Source organism: Tachypleus tridentatus, chromosome 2, assembly GCF_004210375.1.
Source record: "Tachypleus tridentatus isolate NWPU-2018 chromosome 2, ASM421037v1, whole genome shotgun sequence".
In the NCBI taxonomy this organism is placed as follows: Eukaryota; Metazoa; Arthropoda; class Merostomata; order Xiphosura; family Limulidae; genus Tachypleus; species Tachypleus tridentatus.
Window position 1 is genome coordinate 83870467 of NC_134826.1, and position 25994 is coordinate 83896460.

The 25994-nt window shown below is 32.1% G+C and overlaps 1 protein-coding gene across 3 annotated transcripts in view; it reads right to left on the minus strand.

The window, feature by feature from the left end:
* Window positions 1–5379: 5379 nt before the first annotated feature.
* LOC143244393 (uncharacterized) overlaps window positions 5380–25994 on the minus strand; it is a 40215-nt gene continuing 19600 nt past the window's right edge. For 2 of the 3 annotated variants that reach the window (XM_076488972.1, XM_076488973.1), the window contains exons 5-13: window positions 25356–25427; window positions 23438–23518; window positions 18706–18753; window positions 18403–18531; window positions 18194–18252; window positions 14765–14833; window positions 13329–13413; window positions 12681–12789; window positions 5380–7999 (exon numbers count right to left, since the gene is read on the minus strand). In XM_076488972.1, the coding sequence (XP_076345087.1) occupies window positions 7713–7999; window positions 12681–12789; window positions 13329–13413; window positions 14765–14833; window positions 18194–18252; window positions 18403–18531; window positions 18706–18753; window positions 23438–23518; window positions 25356–25427 (939 nt within the window). In that variant the 3' untranslated portion in view covers window positions 5380–7712. The remainder of the gene's footprint in view (window positions 8000–12680; window positions 12790–13328; window positions 13414–14764; window positions 14834–18193; window positions 18253–18402; window positions 18532–18705; window positions 18754–23437; window positions 23519–25355; window positions 25428–25994) is intronic. The other variant, XM_076488974.1, reaches the window with a different exon arrangement.

The window sequence follows — 25994 nt, forward strand, 5'->3', positions numbered from 1 at the left end:
TTTCACACACACACTTTGTCGCGTGTTATTGTAAAGGCCTAATAGGTGTTTGAAATGCAAACTCAAACGCCATCTATCTAGAACGTCATATGTTAGATCATGTAGCCAATATTTTCAGTAAGTGGAACAACTACCCAAGTCAACCTCGGTAAAAGTAGTACATGAGACGCAGTAATACAGTAGTTAAAAACCTGTCAACTTTTCGCCGCTTTGTTTACATGAGCCAAGTTACAAAGTAGAAAGGGCGTTTCATGCTGTTGTTGTAAATCTAATTCTTATAATGGTTCTTTTAGAAATCGCTAGATGTGTGTCAACCCTAGAAATATAGTTATGTTAGACAAACAAGGAATGTCTCAATTTTGATATTAAGTAATTAAACAATTTGTTACTTACCTAACAATTTTCCTTTTTCTTGATATAATAGTTAAAATATTAAGTATTGTATTATCACACGTTCCACCCAATAGTTACATAGTCGATGTTTTAATTTTGAAACTATTACGTCTACTGGAGGTATCGTAGTTTCGTCTTTTAGGGGGCGCTATTTTTACTTGAGTATTTCGCGACAGTTTTATAAAGCTTTTAAATGCTGTTTAGTACAATAACAAATTTAATATATACCATTTAACAGTATTAAAGTTGGTGTGGTATATTTAAATGATACATACCCATAGAAGAAGCGGTATTGAATGATATACATATTTAAAAATTATATCTTGAAACGGATTGTTCAGCTAGAATTTATTTTCATGTATGTATGTGTATATATGCAAGTTCGAAATTAGTTTGAAGAATGTGTTGTGAAGAAAACCAACAACAGTATTTTACCATAGAACGTTTATATCTATTTATATTCCCATAGAATAGTTTACAATTTTCTTGCGCTTGGTTATCCATTTTAAGATCCAGTACTTTAGAAACCTCGGACAAAAATTCAGATTTAGGGTCTACCTTGGTATGAACCACACATATTAGACGTGGCATTGTGCTACAAAATCCAGACATTGTTAGTAAGTCCGTAAAAGAAGAAATTGCCATGCATATTCCCAGCCGTTGGGGCACCATGGAAAGATTACGTGATGGTCTCTTAGGTTTGTTATATCTTTGTTTTGGATAAGGATTTATTTGCACAAAAATATCTTTGTATGTATAAATCGAGTTTTGAAGAAATATTACACAACTTGAGGTGTCCCTTAAGATCTCTTCCAATGCTTTGAGTGATCAACTAAATCATCTCTATTCTTGCAGCTTTATAGTAAATGTATCACAGACTTGCGACAAAGTTTCTTGATTGTGGTACCTTTCCACCTAACTTAAGAGTATTTTTGCTACTGACAATCCTATCGGGTGTGAGTTTCACCACACAATGAAGACCCGGATTTCTAAGCTGACGATCACTGTTAAACATACATGTTTAAACATGTTCGCCCTTTCAGCCGTGGGGCGTTATAAAGTTACAATCAATCCCACTATTCGTTGGTAAAAGATTAGCCCAAGACTTGACGGTAGGTGGTGATGATTAGCTGTCTTCCCTCTCGTCTTACGTTGCTAAATTATGGACGGTTAGCGCAGATAGCCCTCGTGTAGCTTTGTACGAAATTAAAAACAAAACATCCACGTGATACCAATAACTATTTTCCACACTTTAAGCTGTGGTTGTATTATAATAGTGACAGTCAATGCCTTAGTGTGTATGGTTGCCGACTTATCTGCCTTCCCTCCGGTTGATGTTTTAAAACTTAGGGTCAGTAGCAGATACCTTGATGGTTCTCTTATAAATGAAAACTGACATTGCATCAAAACACCTGGAACGAAAGCTGTCTTTATAATTAAGCTAACTTCTTTGGCCAAGAAAGGGAAATTAACTTCAGAAGTTAAACTGTGTCTTTTGAGTCAGACAAACGTGCATAAATAATTGCAAAAAAAAAATAAACGTAACATTTCGTTAAGTATTTATGGTAAAATTGTACAACTCAGATGAAAACTTATCATGGTTAGCAGTCTATAAGATCAGTTAAGTATAACACAGAGAAAAAATAGTTCTTAAACATAAAAAAACTTGAAACAGAAATGTATAGCTAACAACATTACAAACACAACCATAGTCTTACAGTTCATAAGTAAGCATCTCATCTCACATGTTCAGAACTCAGTCCAGTTTGTAGACATCATAAGAACAACCACAATAATTCCATGAAACGCACTGATCAGCTTTGATGTATCCAACCTATTTTCCTACTCACCAACTCTTGAAACCCAACAATCTCCAAAATAATAGAATCCATAATCTTCTGAATGCCCTAAATCTTGGTTCCAGTGTATTGACATTATAGCCACACAAATCAAGCTGTATACACTTAAGCTGAAAACGGAAGGGGAATATCCAAAGGAGAGAAAACTGAATGGGTTCAAGCCCAAACCATAGAAGTGACTGTAGAATTTTCAACAACAAACGAAAAGATGGTGAAAGCTAAAATAGATGTGCACCATGGTATGAAGTGGCTATACCCAGCAGGTCAACTCCAATCCAAAACCGGATGGACTTTATTGGACATACACCATCTAGCATGTGGTAACAAGGAGAGTACATACTGTTTTCACCTCAAGTTGAATAAAACAGGTGAGAACTACCATACCGATCTGCAAAACAGGGCATGTGTTCATAATCACAATCAGTCATCTGGAAACCTGACGTTCAAATTATATTAGGAAAGGATGTATCAATGTGTCAGTTTATGTGAATTTCAAAGCCCCTTGGAAATGTTCCACATAGCACATCATTAGCTTTAGGTTTTGAAATTCCTGAGGTAGAGCATTAGACAGACAGTATTTGCCACAGGCAACGTCATCTTAAGGATATGATTGCACAGAAGCTGGAGTGAATATATGCACAACCTAAACCCCTGTGCACACTGCACGAAAGTGTAACACATGTTGAAAAAATGCACAATATCCTCTGGATAGAACCACACAGAAGCTGGAATGCAATGTCAACCTCCACAACTTGCTGCATGATAGTGCATGACTTTTGTAACATATGTGCAACCACACCTTCTGGATAGGAGCGTACAGTAGCTGATGCGCAACAGCAACTCCCGGGACCCACCACACAGAGGAGCACGCGCAGAAAAAAACCTAAGGCCTAAATAAGGAATCACGACCAACATGTGTAAGGATTTGTTTTGATTTGTTCAGCCCTAAACCAAAAATATTAACTGGGAACAAGCATCCAGATAATGGTAAGACAAGGGATCCCAATCAGAGGGGTGAACTGCAGTGTGACAGGTCTACTCGAAACCAGCCATCATCCTCCAGATAAAACCACACAGAGACTTGGTCCGACATTAATCTCCAGGACTACTGAGATGGAGCACATGTTTGGAGGATCAATGTTGTCTAAATGAGCAGAACACTACTTAGTGGAAGTGATTACACTCAGAAGGATACCTCCACAGTCCACCACTCCAGTGGCTTGAAGCTGGAAAGTGGCAAGAACTCTTATGCTCCACTGGAAGAATGTTGGAGGGAATGTAGTGGGGAGTCCATAGGGATGCAGGAACTGGAGACTGATCAGGAAATCTTATTTTGGAAAGCAAACTGCCTCTGATTTATCCAATTTAAGGGATGGGCAACTATCCCCTTCTGTTTTATTCCTGAAAATCCATGGGTTAGTATGATCTGGAATGGGCATATTTATGAAGCAAGTGTATCGCTATGAAAACCTACGAGCGATCATTTGGAACATACCATCTCAACATCGTGTGTTATAGGCAATTGGTATACATTGAAATTGTTAAGATCAGCCCCCTTCCCCAAGACAACTTTGGTTGAATATCCCATATAATTCTTGCTAAGCTACCTCATGTAACATCAACCTACAAGGGTTCAATCTCATTAAAGATGGAATTTGGTTAGATACGTAACATATTTGGACATAAAAAACACTCATCACTGAGTGGGAACATACACCTCAAAGAGACATTCCTCTGGAAGGAAAGTAACATACTAGTCACAGGTGAATTGATAAACGTAAACGATTTTAAAAAATCGATCTCAGAAGCATTAGTAATATGTGGAAGTCGTGACACAAACTTTGGAAAACCAAACTGAAATTAAAAATACTATAGTGAACAAACTCCAAAAACAAAACTTTTTGTATTGTTTCAGAAAGTTAAAGAAAATGTGTAAAAAACAACGCAATATTAAACACGTCTGCACTCGATAACTGCCTACTAAAAAGTGATAATTAAATAGAATTGAAGAGAGGGAGTCGCTTGTGTCAGGAGACTGTGTCGCACTCCTACTGATGGAAAGTTGTCATATTGATTTACAAGTTTTGAAGCACGTGAATAGTGGTGTAGATGGAAGTTAAGGTTTGTGGCATGTGAAAACGCTTTGCATATAGAGTGCAGCACTGAAAGAAAATAACTGTGTTAAAGGAGGTGAGATACTGTTTTGTAATGAATAATTAACGTACAGACTACATCACGTGATACATACAATTTGGAATGTATGTATTTAAATTGTGCTGCTGAAAAATTCAGATGAATAACAGTTGAACATATTTAGGGTAAAATCATTTTAAGTTTTGAGTTACATTTTTTTATACTCAATAAATATGCTTAGAGTCAGTGTCAGAGGACTCTTCTGATTTTAACATAGCACATTTCACTTTTCTAAAAATAGTTTTTGCACACACTATTTTAAGATTGTAATTAGTGGTTTTGGTCAGTGACAGATTTAGGCACTAACAAGTATACAACCATGCATTAGTTTGATTAGGTCTGATCAATGAATTTTGTTATAAAATAAAACACATACAGATGGCCCTTCTGATACTGATATAAATTAGAAAACTAACAAGAATTGGTTATCAGGGTTTCTATTGTTATAATTATTAAACTGCAAAAATGCTTATTAACGATTTTTTTTTTTTTTTTAAATGAGACAAAAACTTACCCATCAAATTTAGGAATAGCTTTAATACCCTATATACACTTACGTAAATATTCAACATATTCAAAACGAAAATAACAGAAATAAAATGTAAGCATAAATTGTTTGGTTTGTTCTGTTTTTGTTTCTGAATTTCGCGCAAAGCTACTCGAGGGCTATCTACCCTAAATTACACTAACTTAGCAGTGTAAGACTAGAGGGAAGGCAGCTAGTCACCACCACCAACCGCCAGAGTAGCCTCTTTTACCAACGAATAGTGGGATTGACTGTCACATATAACGCCACCACGACTGAAAGGGCGAACATGTTTGGTGTGACGGAGATTTGAACCCGCGACCCTCAGATTACGAGTTGAGTGCCTTAACCACCTGGCCATGCCGGATTATGAGCATAAATAAATGACGTAGTTATAACAAGAAAACGTTTCAAGTAATAAACTGCTAGAAGCTTTATTGTTGAAACAACAGCTTATACATAAAGAAAAATTAATCCACTATATGAAGATGTTTTACAAGTAATTTCTATAAAATAATAATAATATTGAAGCTAATGAATATTGGTAAATAGATGCTTCTTTTAACCATTACCTAATAACATTATTTTATTGATAAATTATAACAAAATGTATACATTTACTTTACAAAAAACATCACACAGTTTTTCAACATTAATCGGAATCAAAGTCCATTACTTTTACATTTAACAGGTATTTATGATACTAACTACTCCAAAATAAATATTTGGATCTATCTGTTTAAAGGAATGCTTGTTGTAAATCATTACAAGCTGAACAACAGAAACCTTACAGTATTTACATAAAGTTGTTTAAACAACTTATGCTCAAATAGTAGTAACCTTTTCAATTATGCACTTGAATAATATGACGGCTCTCGAAGCTAACGCATATTTCTAACACTACTAAGTGAAATGCACCAATTACAATAATTTATAATAAACAATTAGATCACCGGCATCCTCTACAAAATTATATATAAAAAACGAATTGCAAGAAGCTATAAAAATGTGTACAGATTTGCTAGGTTCACATCAAATAAATATTATTATGATTTGTAAAACAATATAAGCTTGTTCTGACTTAGGTGCATATCCACCACCTTTATTTTATTTAAATTAATAAATCCTTATGTGTCATCAACACCAAGCGTAGTAAGTTTATTCCAACTACAATCAACATGGGGTGTTACACACAAATAGCACTCATGGGTAGAAGAAAACATTTTTGAAGACAACACGTGTGATATTTTTGGCTAATAAATGACATGCTTAAAAAAGAAAAGGTGTAACACACATCTAGGTGAAGCAAGAATAACATATTCTTAATACATTACAACTTTAAGTCCAATTACTTAAACACTCCATATTTAGGGCACGTATATATATATATATATATATATATATATATACGCTCAATAATTACTGAAAATCTTAAATTTTTCATCAACTTTTGTATCACTAATAGCTTACGCTGTCAATGCACAAAAGCGAACCGATACTACCTTGAGTATGAAGACTACAGGATGGAAGAATCTCAAACAAAAATAAATACACAGCTTCATCTATCAATCCTTTAACTACTTGTCACTGAATCTTACAAGTTTTGGGGAAATTCATCTCTCATTTGTAGTCCTGGAAAAAGATCAATGCAAAAATAAATGAAGCCTAGTCAGTCACTACAGAAATAATTATTTGTATAGGATATGTGTCACTATAAGAAACTTATTCTTATAATAAATATTAAAAACAATGTAATACCAAAATAGTATCTTTAATATGGAACTTCAGAATTTCTTTCAACTCCAGCATTAGACTTTAATATCTCAAAACAGTTATTCTATTATTTGTTTCTTTGTTTTTTAATTTTGCACAATGATACATGAGAGTTATCTGTGCTAGCTGTTCCTAATTTAGCAGTGTAAGACTAGAAGGAAGGCAACTAGTCATCACCACCCACTGCCAACTCTTGGACTACTCTTTTACCAACTAATAATGGGATTAACTGTCATATTACAACACCCCCATGGCTGAAAGGATGAGCATGTTTGGCGCGACGGGGATTCGAACCACGACCCTCAGATTACGAGTCAAATGCCTTAACCCACCTGGCCATACCAGGCCACTATTCCATTGTATTTGAACTACAGAAACATACGTTAGCACTGAGTGCACAATGAAACGTAAAATGTGTGATCATTTAAATCTTTTCTTTATAAACGTCTGATTGAATACAAAACCTTGTTCAGTGCTGATGTTGTTTTATGAATCGAATATTATGAAATAAATTTTTTTGTTATTACTGTTTTTAATATAAAACTATTTTCCACTCGAAGTTTAGTTTCATTTAATAATTTGTACATGGTTGAGAAAGAGGGGTAGAATTCTCCCAAACCAGTGTAACACAGTGACATCTGGTGAAGGATAGATTTTCTATTTATTTTTAGCATCTTAAACAGCTTGTCTACTGAATAATTTGAAAAATAAAGGAACAACATTAATGCTAGGAAATCTTCAAATATTAATACAGTTTAACTGTGGTGAGTAAAAGATGACAAAATACCAGAAATAAGGGATATCATATTCTTTAAAATGTTAGAACTTCATAGCTAAAATTAGCACACAGATATTCTATATTTTAAAATACCTGATTAAAAATTATGCTAAAACATTCTTGATGTTAAGCTTACAAAACCAAACAGTTTGCCACACAAACTTTTGTGCCCTGCAGTAATCAACTTTGGTTACAAATCTTCTGCTATTTTAACTATAATCTTTTTGGAATTTCCTACATTATTACCCCCAGAATCATTAAATTTTGTAGTCAAATTATAGTCTGTCAACCACATATCTTTATACGGTTTCTTGTGCATTGCTGGAGCCTTTACTGATTCTTCTGTCTTCTCCGACGAGAAAAATCTTTTATTGGAATTGCTTATAAAAATTTCATCTACAACCATCACTTCATCTTTGACTCTAGCTAATTGGCTCTGCTCTTCATTTTTAATATGTAACAAACTTCGTGATTGGCCTGAAAAACAAAGCATTTATTTAGATACAGAGTTGATAACACTAATTTTTATTAACTTTTATTTTGTATACAAAACAAACAAACAAATTTTAACATTACATAAAACAGCAATAAATACAAAAAATTACAAATGTCACTGGAAACTGTGGTGTACTTTACCAAATTTTATGAGATCAATTTGCAATCAATCAAAAAATACTACTTATTACTCTATTATTTCAGTTTATAATGGTACATATTTAAGATCTTGTTCAACATGTGTGTGTGTGTGTGTGTGTGTGTGTTGATAATTAAGTGATATTTGTAACTTACTTTCTGGTACATCATTTGATGTTCATGATCACATTTTTGTTAACTGTTGCAATTCTAATACATTATTTTCCTCTTTACTGTTACTAATATCTGAATGTAAAAGGACTACTGCTTATTAACATACATGGACCACCACATAATTGGGCACATCAAGATGATTCTTCTATCGACAGATTTTGATGAACATGTGCAAATGTTGTACATTACACTTACAACTAGGAATGAGCTAAACCAACCTTACTGACAAATGGATTTCATGGCATTGATAATGCTCAAAGGGGAGTTCATGATCTATACTAGCAAGTTCCTAAACCTAGCAGCAATGGTATTCTATATGATGGCCATCTATTATAGTTCTTCAGTGTAGTTTCCACTGTACAAAGATTTAGCTTAAAGTAAAGTCAATGTTGTCCACATTTTTTCATGCTTCTCAAAACCTATCAGCCATGCATTTATGACGACTTTCAAGAGCCTGTTTGAGTAAATCAAAGACACAAGTCCTCCTCGTTGAGGTGTCTGGCCTGTTGACTTGTATATATGGCTGGTCGTTCTGTATTTATGGAAGCATATATTATTGGCACCAAGTTCTTGTGACAGTAGTACCAGACATTTACCCTCACAACATGCAGAGTTCATCATAACATTTTACCAGCCCTCCAGATTTTTAATTTACCATTTAGCCTATTACTTGTAACTACTGTGCTCTCTTATAAAAGCTTCAGTGACATGCTTGTCTGCTCCAGAATTGTCATGCAAACCCATTTAAAAGGCTATGTGCACATAACCCTTCTTTATCAGACTGACTACAAAGAAAGATAGATAGTAAACAGCACCAACCTCTTATCTCTTGCATGACTAAATAAGTGAAGTTTGACTCTTTTATAATGCATTCACAGCCTCAAAGTGTGGAGCAAATGTTTACAGTAATGGGCCACAAACAATGGACCTTTGAATTTATGATCTAAGTATGCCAAGTCCAGCAATAAATAAGATTTTGCACTTTTTTTTTTTTAAGTGTTGCATTACTGTTTGCATGATAGTATATTACTTGAAGAGACATGTGCTTTACCAAATACTTACACATGTCACATGCTAGTCATCGATAACTGATTTCCTGCTTGATTATATGCTTTGAGTGAAACTTGTGATATGGAATTTGTGGACCTAAACCCACGTGTTTTATCTGGTTTACAGTTCTAAGGGAAGTTCCTCTTTTAACTGCAATAGACTACCGTATTCTTCAGCTACTTCCATTAACAAGCTGATTAGCTTTAATCATTGTCTCCAATGTGATTTGTAACCAATCGTGGAGTAGCCTGTTTTAAACCTTACTTCACGCTTCCTTTTAACATACGTCTTGAATGCTTTTCTAACTGCAAAATAGAAGAATTTCCTTCCAGAAGGTCTTGTAACATTATTCTCACAGAAGAAGTCAATTTTAGGTACTACCTACAATCACAACACCTAAAATGAACTACTAGAAGATGAGTAGTTTTAACCTATGTATGCTAAAAGGAAATCTGTTATCTCAAATAAAAAACCATGATTAGCAGTTGTCATAAAGAGCAGAATAAAGCCACAATGTGAAGAGGATAGGAGCTCATAGCTTTATCAAGAAGATTACCGGAGGAAGTACTGCTATGGAAGTTTGAGACACCTCAAACTGTCCACTCCTTACCAAATCTATTTGGATGTACCAATGTGAAATATCAATCTAGCTGCCCAAAACTAATTGCTTCTTAGCTTAAGCAGCCTTGGATATACATTAAAAAATGAAACTGAACATGTGGCATTAACTTTCCATTTGGGCGTTCTTTCCTTCAGATGTAATGAGGTTTTACCAAGTTATGTTTAAAGATTAATTACAGTAATCTTTCATTGTGGTATACAAACCAGTTTGGAATAAAAACACAGATAACAATCCAAGTTTTTACAATATACATGTTTTAAGTTCTTAATGTTATGAGGAATTATTACAAAAAATATTCTCAATTCTTCCTTATGACTTTTGCTTTCTAGCATTCTCTTCTTGTTTCACCAGACTTGCAGCTGCTTCTGTCCACTTGTAGACTCCCATTGTGGCATTTAAGTTACATTTTCGTAGGATGCAAGCGGCCTCCATTGCTTTTCTTTGTTGTTTTTCCATGCTGATGAATTTAGTTTTCTTCTACTCAAGCAGGTGCCCTGCCTCTTTTGCACATACTACTATTGTGCAGGTTTTATTGTGCCTTCTGACATCTGCTTAGTTTTCATTTAGTCTTGTTTGTCAAGCTCCTGCCAATTTTAGTTGTCTTGATGGGACTTGCATCCTGGGCAATGAGGACTACTATGAACTCCTTGTTTTTCTCATCTTGTCTGCTGTCATTGGTCCATACATGATGCTTTAGCTTTAAGAGCATACCTGTAGGGTATTGCAACTTCCTTTACGTGTCTATTTTCTTGATCTAAGAATTCTGGGCTGCATATCTGTAGGGCTCTCACGAAGAATCCCAATGTCACACCCATCTTTACATTTTTTTATGTGCTGAGAAGTGTATGAAATCATCTCTGTTGGTTTACTTTCTATACACAAAGAACATAGGTCCCTTGTCGCCTCTCCAAAGAGTCGAGGAATTGAATCTTCTTAACTTACTCTTCGTCAACTGTAAACTGTACATCTTCTCTTGCCAATGTTGTCTGTATGTATTGTCTTCTTGGCATTATAGCTAGAATGTCATCTATGCATGTCAGACAAACTGAATCTTCACCCTACAATGCCTCTGTAATGTTTTTCCAATGCTTCCATTACTAAAGAAGCTATGACAACACTTAATGGTAATCCCACAGCCAGCCAATTGCACTAATGGTACTCCTGTCCCATGAACTGAAACGAGCCAAATCTTACTCACAACAATACGATTTTCCTTGGGATGGGGATATCATTACTTATATTATTCTATTGAAAGCACTGACATCATTATCCTCTGTAGATATCTGATGAACAGCTATTTTACATCAGAGCTCTCTGTCTTCTTGTTCTTAAGTCATACTCTATATAGTCTTCTGACGAGGTCTGCTGGGTTCTTAAGACATGAGTTGCTTACTGAGCCCAAGGCCTGGGATAGTGGTTTCGTCAGGGCCTTGCCTAACTATGCGTGGCACTACCCATGCCCGATATTGTGGGCCACATAGGGATCCTGGGTTTGTTCCTTTGGCATCTCCCTCATGGTTGGGAGTATGAGGGTTCTCTTCTAAGAGATGCATTAATTTCTGCTCACTTCCTGTCTTTCCTAGGATCTTCTTCACTTTCTGCTCAAATGTTGCAGCTTCCTCCTTCATGAAATTTTTCTCTTACTTTGTGTACGTGGAGTCGTCAGCCAACAGTAACTTCATCTTCTCTCAATATTCACTTCTTACACGACCCTTTTAGGGGTATGATACATTACTTTGGAATGGTAGGTAGTTGGGAATCTACCATTGCCCTGTAGCAGGTGATTATGTCTTGTTTGAACCATTTATCAGCAGCATTATACTTCTTTCCAAAGTTGTGAATTCACAACAGCTAACCCTTAATCTCCATTTAGCAAAGAATTATACAAATAGCAGAATATTGCTGTTGATTTTCTAATCTTCAATTTACTTTATCAAGTAAGTAACTTTTATGTTCATTAAAATTGTTTTGTAAGTTATGTTAGTTTGATAAAAAAATTATTATACTAGCTGAAAATGGAGATTCCAAAGTCATGTTAGACATATTTAACTACATTTCTAGTGTAGACTAGTTGTTAAATAATTATTCATATGTTTTTCACCAGAAAGATTCCAAAGCAATGTTTTAAAATTTAATAGACTTGTTAATTACACTATTCATCAGTTAAATGTTGCCTGATACCAGCATGTTGCAGAGAACCAACCATATGATTAATCTGTAATACCTTCTCTGTTATTTATTTTGGGTGAATTAACTACGCTCTCCCTAAGCCTAATTTTTTCAAGTTTAATCGCTAACTATTTCCTATAACAAACCCAAGTAGTTCTTTTAATTTTATAATAAGTACTTCACACAGCTGACAAAAGATAAGCCAATTTTTAAAGTTAGTGTATAGTTTGTAGTCAGCTTATTTTAAAAAAAGTAATTATTTCTCTCCTAATATCTACTATTTTCATGCTGTTTGGCCAAAATCTTGTAGCTTGTATTTGAAATCAGAGTAATCTATCAAAGACCCTTCTACTCCCCAAGAATTCTAGTAAACCAAGTTCACATACAGATATCCAATACAAAATATTTACAGATATGTGTAAGAAAAGCATAATTACAAGTTTCTTACATATAGAAAAATCTGTCATATCTTATACTGTTAAACTGATACGGACTATACAAAGTAAGTACCTGTGCCTGGAGAAATTTTCAAGGATGGTGCTTTGAGCTCTCTTTCATTTCCAAATGAACTCGGTTTGAAATTTGGAAGAAGCAGCAAAGCAAACGACAGCAACAAAACCTATAATAAACAACAACAAAGTACCTTAAAAAACATAATTGCATATGTCTTAACATTTGTCTTGTTTTTAGTTACTTCTTACACATCACTTATATTTTTCATAACAGCTGCTTGATTAAAGTACAAAAAGTTATTAAAATTCAGTACCAAATTACACAACTATTTTTTTTGATAACACAATAAATAAAATTCATTTACTTTTTTTTTTACAACAATGTACATGGAGTTTAGAAATAAGCCAATTCAAACGTTAAACAAATTCCCTTTCAAATCCTACTTGTAGAACAAGAAAATGCAAGTTATGTTTTTCACAATATATTTAATAAAACAGGTCATAAAAGCATGCAAATATAATTATCATAATTGCTTACAAAGATATCAGCTGAAAAAGAAACTATAATCCACACTTTTTTAGTTGGTGTTTTTTTCAACTATAACTATAGTATTAAATATGACAGAAAGAGGAGGTACTACTACACATGAGAGACGACAACAATGAGATACAATAAAGAAAAGTGTAAAAAACATTTTAGGCTCACAGCGACACAGGTGCTCGTTTGTGCAGGTTTTGCAGAACTGCTAGAGACTATCAGTTGCAGCCGTTTTAGCTGATTTAACAGAGACCTGTATGAAAAAAATGTTATTATTCACACAAAGTAAATCATAAAAGCAATTTTAAAATTTACAAACTATATTAGAAATTATCCACTGGGCTAAACCATTTAAACAAAAATGTTAAAAATGACTTGTATGATATCTTATTCCAAAATATATTTTTTAAATATCTTAATTATCTTATTCTCTGTCATAAAACTGTTTAAAACTATATGTACTTCTGTAGGGTCCTTGAAAATGTTCTGTTTCAAGAGAATAAAATCAAAATTAAGAGTAACAACTACTTGTATTTCTTGCTTTTGAAGTTCATATGTCACACTGTGCTGTAGCTTACAGTGTGTGCAACTCTTCTTACATTTAATATGCTTCACTGCTGCCACTTTAGTGGCTCCTAACTGATAGACATCATTCCATTGTACGTGGTACAAGTGGTTAAAACAGGTGATATCTCTAGACAGGCTTTGTATCCCTTTCAGGGAAGGAATAAATCAGAAGTGAAAAAAAATATATCTGTTGACTTCTTAAACATGCCTATTAATTGTTAACTTAAGTTTTGGGGCATTTGTGCCTTACTTCAATCAAAAGGGTAATGCCAACAAAAAAAAAATGTTTTAAATGTTAGAGCTTTTTTTCTTTCATAAATTGAAGCTTTATTATTATTATTATTAGTAGTAGTAGTATAGCTTTCATCCTACAGATCTTAGCTTCAACAGTATACACTAGGAGATTTCCACACTTGTCTAGAGGCATGCACACACTTTTAAAATTACAACTTCAAATGGGATAATGAAAACTGTTTTATTACTGTAACAACATTGTTTCTACATGGAGAGACATGACCACATCTTCAGAGAGAGAGAGAGAAAACAACAAGTGTATGTCTACACACAATATTTCCTGCCAACCAAAGCTATTAACTGCTGTAGTTGGCACTGTGTATTATTTTTGTTTTATCACATAAAAAGCAAAATTAGTTGGCATTTTCTAAATGAGTGTTTTAACCTTCTTTTCAGTACAGGCATAATACTGAAATAAACAAGTTGGTCAGCATTAAATTTGTTGTAATATACACAGCATTACCTAGCTGCCATAAACATCTGGATTCAAAACACTAAGGGATACTTATAATTTCTTAATTCAAAACAACAGCAAATCACAAAAGTTCATAATATTTGAATAACTAGGTTCTGATTATGTGGATGTACAGAACTTTTGTGTGTGTGTAGGGAGTTCTCAAAAAACCTTTTTGGTTAGTATGACACAAAAATATACAACCTCTTCTAAATCATGGTTTAGAAAAATAGGATTGTGTGACAAGGTTTAATGTTTTCACAGAAATCAACAACTATTTAAAACTCACATGTTCTGTTTCTGTAAGAGACTGACTTTCTTCTGCAGCTCCACATTTTGTGCTGTACATACTTTGACTCTAGAAAGAGAAGTAACAGAAATAGTTTATACAATAGTGCAAACGTCACAATAAATTTCTGAGTGTAATGTGAAAACATGGTTATACTAGAGCAGCATCTTACAGATACAGGTGAGGACAAAATCATGTACAACAGTGCTATACAAGTCCTCACCCTCTACTTTGAAATATGTATTTTGTACATCTACTCTGTATTACTTGTTTGTGTATATTTTGTATGACATTTTCTCATGGTATTACCATTTCTATTACTGCACAATAATAGTAATATTTACACACCAGTTATTAGAAGTTTTCCTTTTAAAATTTGTATTTCCAGACCTAATATATGCATACCTATAGTGCCAGTTGCACAACTTTTTACTAACTCTGTGTCTCTCAAGAGGGGCTGCACCCCACAGTTTGGACTCCATGGATCCAGAGCATCTGAACTACACCTTAATTTTTACCAACTCTGTGTCTCTCAAGAGGGGCTGCACCCCACAGTTTATGCTCCATGGATCCAGAGCACCTGCACTACATTTCAGTCTTTGATCAAATTTTGTGTGCTTACTTGTGACATTGTAAAGCAGAAGGAACATCAAACATACTTTATTTTTCTTCTTACATTTACTTCTCTGTAGTAAAAATCAAATATATTTCTTACAAAATGCTTCATTGCTTGTAAAGTTTAAATATTGCAAGTCAGCTGCTAAATTAACATGCAGTATGGTAGACAAAAACAATGACAAGAAAAAATCAAGAGATGAAATTTCTTTTATTAAAAGACCTATGTACACACACATTTTTATCTTCTTAAAAACTCTGATTTTTGAAATACATTTTTTTCTAGACTAACAGTAGTTGTTGTCAAACCAAGGTATTTCTCTTTTTCCTCCAATCAGTACTGATTCGTAGATATTTATAGAAGAAGAAAGTTATTAAATATTCAGTTTAATAATCTGATACCATGTAATATAATGTTCTTAGAATATTACTTGATAGATATAGTACAATTAATACAGTATAACAGTGCCTTCATGCATGCAGTCTTCACCAGAAAAAAACAATTTATACTTTTGAAAGACAATGGATTCTTTTTTAAATTCTTGCAAAGCTACACAATGGCTATCTGCACTAGCCATGCCTAACTTAGCAATGTAGGACTAGAGGGAAGGTAGCTAGTCATCACCACTTGCCAACAAATTTTGGGCTACTCTTTTATCAGACCTGACTGTCACATTACAAGGCTGAAAGTGCAAGCATGTATGGTATGATGGGAATTTGAACCCACGAGAGGAGTGCCCTAATCAAAATAATGTAAATGAAGAAAATCAAAAACAAAAAATTTTGTAATTCAATAATTTTTCTATTTTTATTTTTTAACTGATAAACCTAAGTCAAATCAGGCATATTCTATGTCTAGAAACAGCTTCTGTCATTCCTAAAGATATTTGCTGTCTACAAGACAACTGTATGTAAAATATACAAAAATGAAGAAGAGAAACACAAATATACATGGTATACTTCAAAGTATTTTTAAACCTGCTACTCTGACTGATCTTTATATTCTCTCCTTGTGAGAGAATGACTGAGCCTGTCTCGTTTGCTCACACTCAAGTATTTTAAAATGCAATATGTAAAGCTTAACTAATTATGAGCTAGTCATAATATAGGTACATGTTTTGTATATTAAAATGTTTGAATGCACACGTAATACTAAATGTGTATGTGACCAGGCTACTGATTTCTGCAACAAGAAGGCACTCATGTGCATCACAGAATATCTTTTTTTTTTTTTTTTTTAAATACCGTGCATGAAAATGGTCATCAAACTTGTGAAATGGAAAGAATGAAGCTGTAACAACTACATGCAAGAACATCTAAGCTGTATTATACAATAATAAACACACACTTCTTTACAAAAATACTTTACTTCTCACTATGGAACTGAAGATGCTTTCTGGTCGACATGGCCAAAGAAAATGACAATAAGACAAGTAATCAACAAACTTGCAATGTTTAATCCATGTGGTGTAAGTGAACATTTTTATTCTTACAAATACATCTCGTTAAATAACTCTATAGTGCACCTTGATGTACAAATCAATTATCAATAATTCATACATATGAAAAAAAGTATTTTTTAATTGTCTTGATTTCATGTAATCAAGAAGTTTCATATTTAACTATTTTCTACAATCAGTTTCTAAGTTGTTGTTAATCTTGCTTATGCACTGATTTATTCAATACATTATTAACACAAAGTGATACTGTGGAAACAGCTATTCTCTTACTAACATTTATTAGTATTAATTAGTAATGTTTAACTGGTAGCCAATAATTTTCCTTCTTCGTCATTCTGTATCTATTTCTGATGAATAATAACTTCTGGAAATACCATCTTCAGAAGATAAACTATTTGATGACATATCTAATTTTATTGCATGTTACTTAATGGCTGTTTGTAATACCTGTACTGAAATCTGAGAAAAACTCTAAGTGCTACACCTTTCATTTATTTTGGTAGAATGAAAATATAAATAAATTATATGACATCATTTTAAAAAAAATATTGGGAATTTATAGAGACATAACAGGTAAATATGTGGATCATAAAATTTCTGAAGTTAAAACATGTAAACCAGTACTGATTAATTTAATTGGTCTCCTATTCAAAAATCCACACATCTGGATAGTAATAATAAAATGTATATGGTCATTGCTTACAGTATTGTACCACATTTGTCTGTCAGTTTTGTCATTACTCCTTTCACTATCTAGAAAAACTTTAATGACAAAATTACAAATAAATGGGTTATAACGCTTTATGCTGTGGGTATGTTTATTTTGATATTACTCCATTCAACATATAGGAAATTTGGGACAAAAAAAAAAAAAGGTATGAAATGTGTGCTGCTAACACTCGCTAAATCAACACATATTTTCATTGAAATAAATTGATCTAGGTGGTTAGTCAGTATATATTATTATCTGAGAAAAAATTATATTCTTACCAACCAGAGAGATAGAGGGATTTTTAAAGGGAAAAAAATTTTTTTTAATAGATCATTATTATTAGGAGTTGTGTAAAATAGTTCCCTACTTTAAAGCATCTATCAAGGTTAGTATACAATAAAAATAATATACAATAATCTAAAAACTGCACTATCAAAAGAGCAAACATTTTATTCGAGTAAAATTATAGTCTCCTTATTGTGCTGTACTACTGTTATGAACACTTACTGTATGTTTGTATATACAATATTTGGCTACAGACATGCTCATACAGAATGGAAAAATGAATGTAACCCTACTATCACAACTACATAATATCCAAGAATAGAAGAACACCATATTTCTTATACTTTCAATGCTTACCTTTTCTCTAAGCCATCCACATACTCTTTTTTTCTCTTCCTACTATCTTGAGCTGATTGCTGAGAGAATATAAAAACTGCTGTTGATATAGAACACATTTTCTTTACTGTTTTCATATTCCTTTAAATAATAAGGTTGTTAAATTCCACAACAATGCATCATTAACTTATCTTCTAGTCTAAATATTTCAAAAGTAGATTTTAACACACCTCTTGAACACAGCTTGCAAATTTGAAACATTTAATTAAGCCCAACCAAGTTATCAAAGGGTTCATGATTATGTTGGACTGAACACTTGCACACCTATCCAACACTGTTTTTGTTGCTTGGAAAACCACCTGTAGACAAATGTTTTATGCTTATCCGTATGTGATCTTTGCAGAAAAAATTTATATTCACTCATAAAACTAATTTGTAATACTTGGTTCAAGGTTTGGTTACAATGCATATATAACAAACACAATTTATTTAGAGCTAGATAAAAATGAGCAAGTTTACTATTTATGTCTTACCTTATTACGAATTTTCCTCCTTATTCGTTTCAAATCCCTTTCTTCAGCCTATAAGTGTTAGCATCTTTTCAAAATCAGGATGTAATAAACAACACTACTTTAAAATCTTTTCTACGAATTGTACAAGATATGCTTATGTAACTTTTCACATCAACACATTATGAAGCTGATACTTAGAAATAAACTTTCAGATCTACATGCACAGTTAAGATATTGATAGAAACACAAAACAGTGTTTATATCTCTGACTATGAGAATGAAGAAATGTTTCAGAGGTCACTGATGAGTTCATTTTACTATTTTCACTGAAGCTCTCTGTCAGCAACATCTGAAGTCATGGAATTATGACCTTCAAAATCAATTTAAAACTGTTTACATAAAAAGACAAAAAAGAAAAAAAATCTACTTATAGTAAAGTATTTATTACACTAAGGTTGAATACATTACATTAAAATGATTTTGGAACATTTGAAATATTTATTACACTAAGGTTGAATACATTACATTAAAATGATTTTGGAACATCACCGTGTCATTAAGCTGTACATCCCCCTATTAATATATGTCATAATCTATCTGAATGTACATCTTGACAAAAGTCCAGCAGCATAGTTTTCATTGCAAAAAGATTTATTGTAAGGCTAACAGAAGCAAGGAGGATCTACTTCATGCATGCTCTCTATAATCCATCCAATATACAAGCATGACTGTTTCTAAATGTCCATTTCATAAGTCTGATCACACAGAAATTCACAGGTGCTGCATTTAGTCAAGTTGATTAGTAGTTCTTTATATGGAACAGTATTAATATCAGCTCCATTCTTTAGCTATGCAAGGTATATAACATGCAGAAGTAATTTGTGTACTTGTGAGTTCTAGCTTTACTAGATGAAAATCCTTCTTGATTATGTTATGCACTTTTCTGAAACATGCAAACAAATTTTATATATTCTTATTTGTTACAAGACACTACATTCTGTTTTCTACTTTTTAGTCTATTTGGATATAAAAATAACGAGTTGACATTCTTACTTCAGCTGAAGTCAATAATACACAACAATTAGCTTTGTTACTGACCATAATGATGTTTCACAGGACTGCATGTACCATCACATGCAGCTTTCCCACATAACAATTGCCATAGTATTGTCTCTATTTCGAATTTTTGTTTCAAATCATGTTAACACTTGCATAATAACAATAATCAAAGCTGCCAAAAGCAACATAAAGACAATCACTATATTTACATGTCATCATTAAACTCAGGTTAACTACCCTAAATGGTTCTCAGGGCATGATCTTAATAATACTTAAAAACATTATTTAAATGTACTAAATCAGGTTTAACGTCTGAAGAAAAAATTCTTCTATTCACACTTTTTTAACACTTATTCAAATTACAATTCAGCAACAAAAGCATATGATTTTAATGATTTTTAAATGTTAGTCTAGACATAATGACACTCAAAACTGAACAATGTTGAAAATTACAAATATTTCACATTTTTATACACCTAAAGTGATGAGTTAAAAACAACTGCTTAAGCAAGAAGTGAACAAAATAAGAAAAAAGTAAACTGTTTTCAGTGGTTTCTTTCAATTATCAAAATATATTTTGTCATAAACATGCAAAATTATCAGATTTTCATTGGAAGAAAGAGGTCCTCAAATACGCCTAAATCTATTTTACAAAATGATTTTACATTATTATGACATGGGATGAAAGAAGCCCTCAAATGTACCTAAATCTATTTTGTCATAATCATATATACAAAATCATTAGATTTTCATGGGAAGAAAGAGGCCCTCAAATGTGCCTCTTTTTCTTTCGTACATGAACAGTGAAGTTTCTTCATTAAAGAAAAATAAACTGAAAATAAATCTTTTATAGACCAGCATTTTCTTTTTTAAATCTTGACAACATATTACAGGTATTCACTATTTGGTTTACTCTATTTTTAAGATATCTTACTGTGAACATTCACATCTTTTTTCCACATGCAAAAGGTTTTTTGCTGTAATGATCACTGTGTTCTGTTGTTGCTTTTAGTAATCTTGAGCAGGGGTGTGAAATTCATATCAGCCAATAACCAGGCATAAGATGTTTCACTGTCATAGTTTTCCACTGGATAAGTCACTTACTTTATTTCCGATTGTTTGTTCTATTGCTAGAAAAATAATCTGGGTGGATTAATATATGCATGCCCATTCCTGAACATTCTGAGCTGCACATACCCAGAAACATTTAAAAATGTCTATCTCTTCATCTAAAACTGTAGCTTGCAAACCTTCTGTCATACACACAGCAACAAGCATACAAAATTAATGCAACATTATTATTAGATTGCTTTTTGCCTACAGCAACAATCCATTATAAAGTGTGAATGCTAGTTTCAGGAAACCTTCTGCAAACCTTCTGTCATACACACAGCAACAAGCATACAAAATTAATGCAACATTATTATTAGATTGCTTTTTGCCTACAGCAACAATCCATTATAAAGTGTGAATGCTAGTTTCAGGAAAACGAGATGATCAGAATTACAAAAATGTTTCAACTTGTGTACATACATACACAATACCCATCATTTAAGTCTGTGGCAGCTTTAACTAAACCACATTTCTTTACCAGATGATGTGTGGGGTAATTCCACGTGTACTGTAAATTTTCACAATTAAATGTTAAAATGTCATAATATAAATTAAAAGAATACATACGAGGAGCTTAGATGTAAAATCCAAAAAAATTTATTCTTAAACATAGCATTGGTGTGAAAGTGCTTTATATTTGCTATTAGTAAAACCAATACACTGGATAGGTGAAGAACTTAGAGACTTTGAAATTGAACGATTTATGGAATACTGAGTTGATTTATTATACTTCATTCTTTACAACACTGAATGGACAACATTACTCTACTGCTGAATATGTAACATTTCCACTAAAAATGACCACTATGTTTAAAGAATTCAGTCCAGAAATAAGAGATTTTGTAAAATTTGAATTAAACATTATTATATTTCTATGCAATAACAGATAATACTTTTACTTAATGAACAGTCAACTTATAATTTCATAACATTTTTATGTGAAAGCTGTACAATAAAAAAAGCAAGATAATTTTAACAAAATATAGTGTTTTTTATGTCACCTCTTCATATATAGTTAAAATATGATTATTTATAGACTTGCGTATTATACTTTATCCTTGACAGGTTTCCAATTTATTATGTCACACATGTTAATGTATCACTATATCAAATAACCAGAAATTTGAATTTAGAAGTTAATTGAACGTTAATGTGTATTATATTTATGGTATTTGCTAATAAGATTGATACACAGAATTTTCATTTTTAATACAATATTTTAATATACAAACAATAAAAACAATACAATTCATAATAATGGTTATTACAAATAATGACTTGAATACAACAGTTTTACAAACTTACAGACAATACTGAGTCTTATATCTACTCTACAATTGAATATACTACCAACAGTCCAGGTCCATGACAAAAAATTAATTTTGGGTTGAATTTTTAACACCCCACTTAACCTAATGAAATATTTTCTTGGCTGGCCTCACACTGAGTACAAGCTTACTTCTTACCAAGGATGTTGTTTAATGTCCTCGTAGAAATAATAACGTTCGAAGTAATTCACTGAAGTTGAACGGTTTGCAATGTTTGAAACCTATAAATGTTGTGCAATTCTGTAGTTTTCCAATTAATAGACATTAATCACAATTATAGCTTCTGAGGCCTATAGCACACTGACTGTAGCTGACCAATAATATTCTTCTTCTGTCTCTCAGCTAGTTTCTTTTATACAAATCACAAGTTTCAGTTTCAACAATGATTGAAAATGTGTTAGTGTTTTCATACAACAAATATTGTTGATTCTTACTCTCAAGAATCTTCTACAAATGTCAAGAATAAGTGGGACTTGTGTAGTACACAGTCAAGAATATACATCATATGCAAAAAAAAGAAAGCTTTACTGAAACAAGCATAGGTATTAAAACGTAAAATGTTAAATCCATTACAACACATATCCAGTTCACTCATTTGCTACAAAGCTATACATTGGGCTATCTTTGCTGTGTCCACCATGAGTATCAAATTTTGATTTTTAGTGTTGTTCTTTCTTAGACTTACCACTGAACTACTGATGGGGTTTTTTGTACTGTAAAACACACACTTTAAAAACTAGTAATAAACAAGTAACACACATCCATGTTTTAGTGTTTTGCATTTTATGAAAAACATTTTTTTAGAGACATACTTATGTCATATTGTGATTTTAATATTCTAAAAACATTGAAATCCACAAACTACTTTTGCATACAGTACCTTTGTGTTGTATCTGAAAAATAATTCATTTAATATAAATATTAAGATAAACAATAACTTAAATTTACAAAAATTATACAAACAATTTGTATAATTGTATGTAGATATATTTTTTTGTTTTTCAGTTTATAAATCTAGAATCACTGTTAAATAGAAACAAAACCCCAAAGCTGTATTCTATTTTTCTTTGTGTGTGTTATTTTATAGGACAGTAAAAGGGCAAATACATTTATAAGGACAACTGAATTGTTTTACTATTTTACCCTTTGAAAAAGAAGTTTTTATAAAAATTCCACATCCCTATTGCATGTACACTAATGGTAATTTATTAACATTCTTCTATGGTATGTTGGTGATTGACTAATTTTTTTACCTTAGTGAGAGGAAGATGAGTTGGTATTGTGATGCCTTCTTTCTTTAGTAAACGTTTTTCTTCAGCAGTAAGTTCCAGGTTCTTTAGAGAAGACATAGAAAAACTAATGTACAAATCACTAAGTTTAAAATAATAGCTACAAATCAAGTTATCATAAATCCAAAATTAAAATAATAAAATTACATTACATAAACATAAAATCAACTGTAAAATATATTTCAATGACAGTACTATCAAATATTACCAATCCCAGTTACAAGTTCAAGTTTAAAACCAGAAAGCATTTATCAGGGTGCAATTCTGTTTTAGTTATAAAAATTGTGGATAAAAATGTTAAATTTAGTACTTTCACCTATCCGTATATTGATCTGGTCATTTTGACCAACCCTGTAATAATGAAACTCTAAATGTACTAAGTGTATCTTACATATTCTAAAGATGGTTGCAATGGGTATTAAAACTTTAATTAAAATAATGCAGAGAACAATATTTCAACCTTCATAGGTATCTTCATGTTAATAAAGAAAGTTTGCAACTGATTGTTTCACAAGCTTTTAGTAAAAATTAAAAGCCTGTTAGATACAAAAAATCAGATTTTTATTAAAGAATTTTTAATAAACATTTGACTCTCAACTTATAAAGAAATAGTCCGAATGAAAGGTGCTTTTCATACTAAAAATAAATATATGTTTCTCCATACAAGCTTTTCATATTTCATCTTCTTAACCTCTAAAACCTCCTAAAGTTTCTTCAGTAAAAATGTATAATTCATCTCTTGCTTAATCTACTACACATGCTGTGGAATTGACTGATACTCGTATTGAAGTGTGGAAAATATTTTGAAGTAACTTCAGTTCTCGCAAATACTCTTTATCTAATCATGCAAATTCATCACTGAGCTTTGCAAAACCATTTGGTATACATGCATACTTCTTTTACTATTTATGGCACATTACATGCTATTCATTTTAAAATGATGTTTTCAGTCCTAGTAATACCAGATTTTAAGCTGAAGATGTTTACTAAGGTTCTAAGGTTTATAAATACTAAAACTAATACGGAAAATTATATTTTGAGAAATGGATTTCACTATTATGCACTTATTTCCACGGAAAAAAAAAAACACTAATAACTTAAATAAGTTTACTGAATTGACTAAACATACAGTCAATGGTCTAAAACATTTAAAAGCATTATTTGGTGAATGTTTATGATTAAAAAGCAGGAAATATATATATAGGAAAAAGTTACATACCTGAAGCTGTTAGAATAAAAACAGGAATTCCTCATTTTACCGTACACCAGTACTTTCACTACGTTAAGTGTTAGGATAAAGAAAATGACAAATAAAGTAAACTGTTTACATAAAAAAACTGGTATTCATTTAAGAGTTTTTACAGAGTATACAAATGAAATAAAAAAAAATTCAAGAAGAAAATATTTTTATTCTTAGCATGAAAAATTACCTTTCACTCAGACTCAGTAAAGGTTTTGTAAATTTACGAACATGTCTTTAGTAAGAAACACTTTGGTGTACAACATGTGTGTAATGTTTACTATAATCTTGCAAACTTTCATCAAAATACATTTAGTAAATTCAGATTTATAGTGTTTGTATTTTTGTGGTTACAGGGTTGGTAAATTTTTCTGAACTGTTGGAATTGGGTTAAAGTATCAGAAACTAACAAAGTGGAAATGACAAAGTTAGCCTAGGATTATTTATTTAAATAAATTTGTGCATGTGAAGCTAACAAACAACTTCTAATGAGGAAACAATTTTAAAGTATCTGAAGTTTTATTGCAATTGCTTTGATAAAATGGATAATTGGGGTAAATACTACACATCTCATTCATTGAATTACAGAAAAGGTAAAACTCTGGTAATTGAATATCAATGAGTGACAACATTTAACTGTACCTCAGAACTGAAGTTTTCCAATGATGACTGAAAGTGAACACTAGACAAGCAGTTGGAGTCCATGATCTCTACCTGGATATCCAAAAACATTTCTTGAGTTTCAAAATGTATACTACAATAACTTATACCAGAAAATTTGCTAAAAACTTATACAATAATTACAATGAATACTAATTATTTTAATTATGAACAACAGGAAGCTACAAAAATTTATATAACATCCAGTTGGGTTACCCTCACTACTAGAGATACTTTTGGTCCTCAACATGATGCGACATCAAAATATTTGGAAATCACTTAATATAATTACAGTCCATTCCAAGAGCTTTCTCACACAGTGACAATAAAAAATCTACCAAACTTTCATTACTTTATTTCCAAATATATTGAGGTTTCATTCTAAAAAGTGTTGAACTCACTGTCATTAAAGGTAACAGGCCAATTAATTATTGCAGCCTGAAATAACTTATTTCAAGTTCTTTCATTTTACTACAGTCCTTAAATTTAGCTTAACAAGACTTGTTAACTGTCTGATACTTTTTGATTAATTTGTTCTTAACCCTCAACTTATAGCCTCACATTTTGTTCACATGCATCCCAAAGTGAACTTAACTTTCCATCTGAAAGTTGAAAATAATC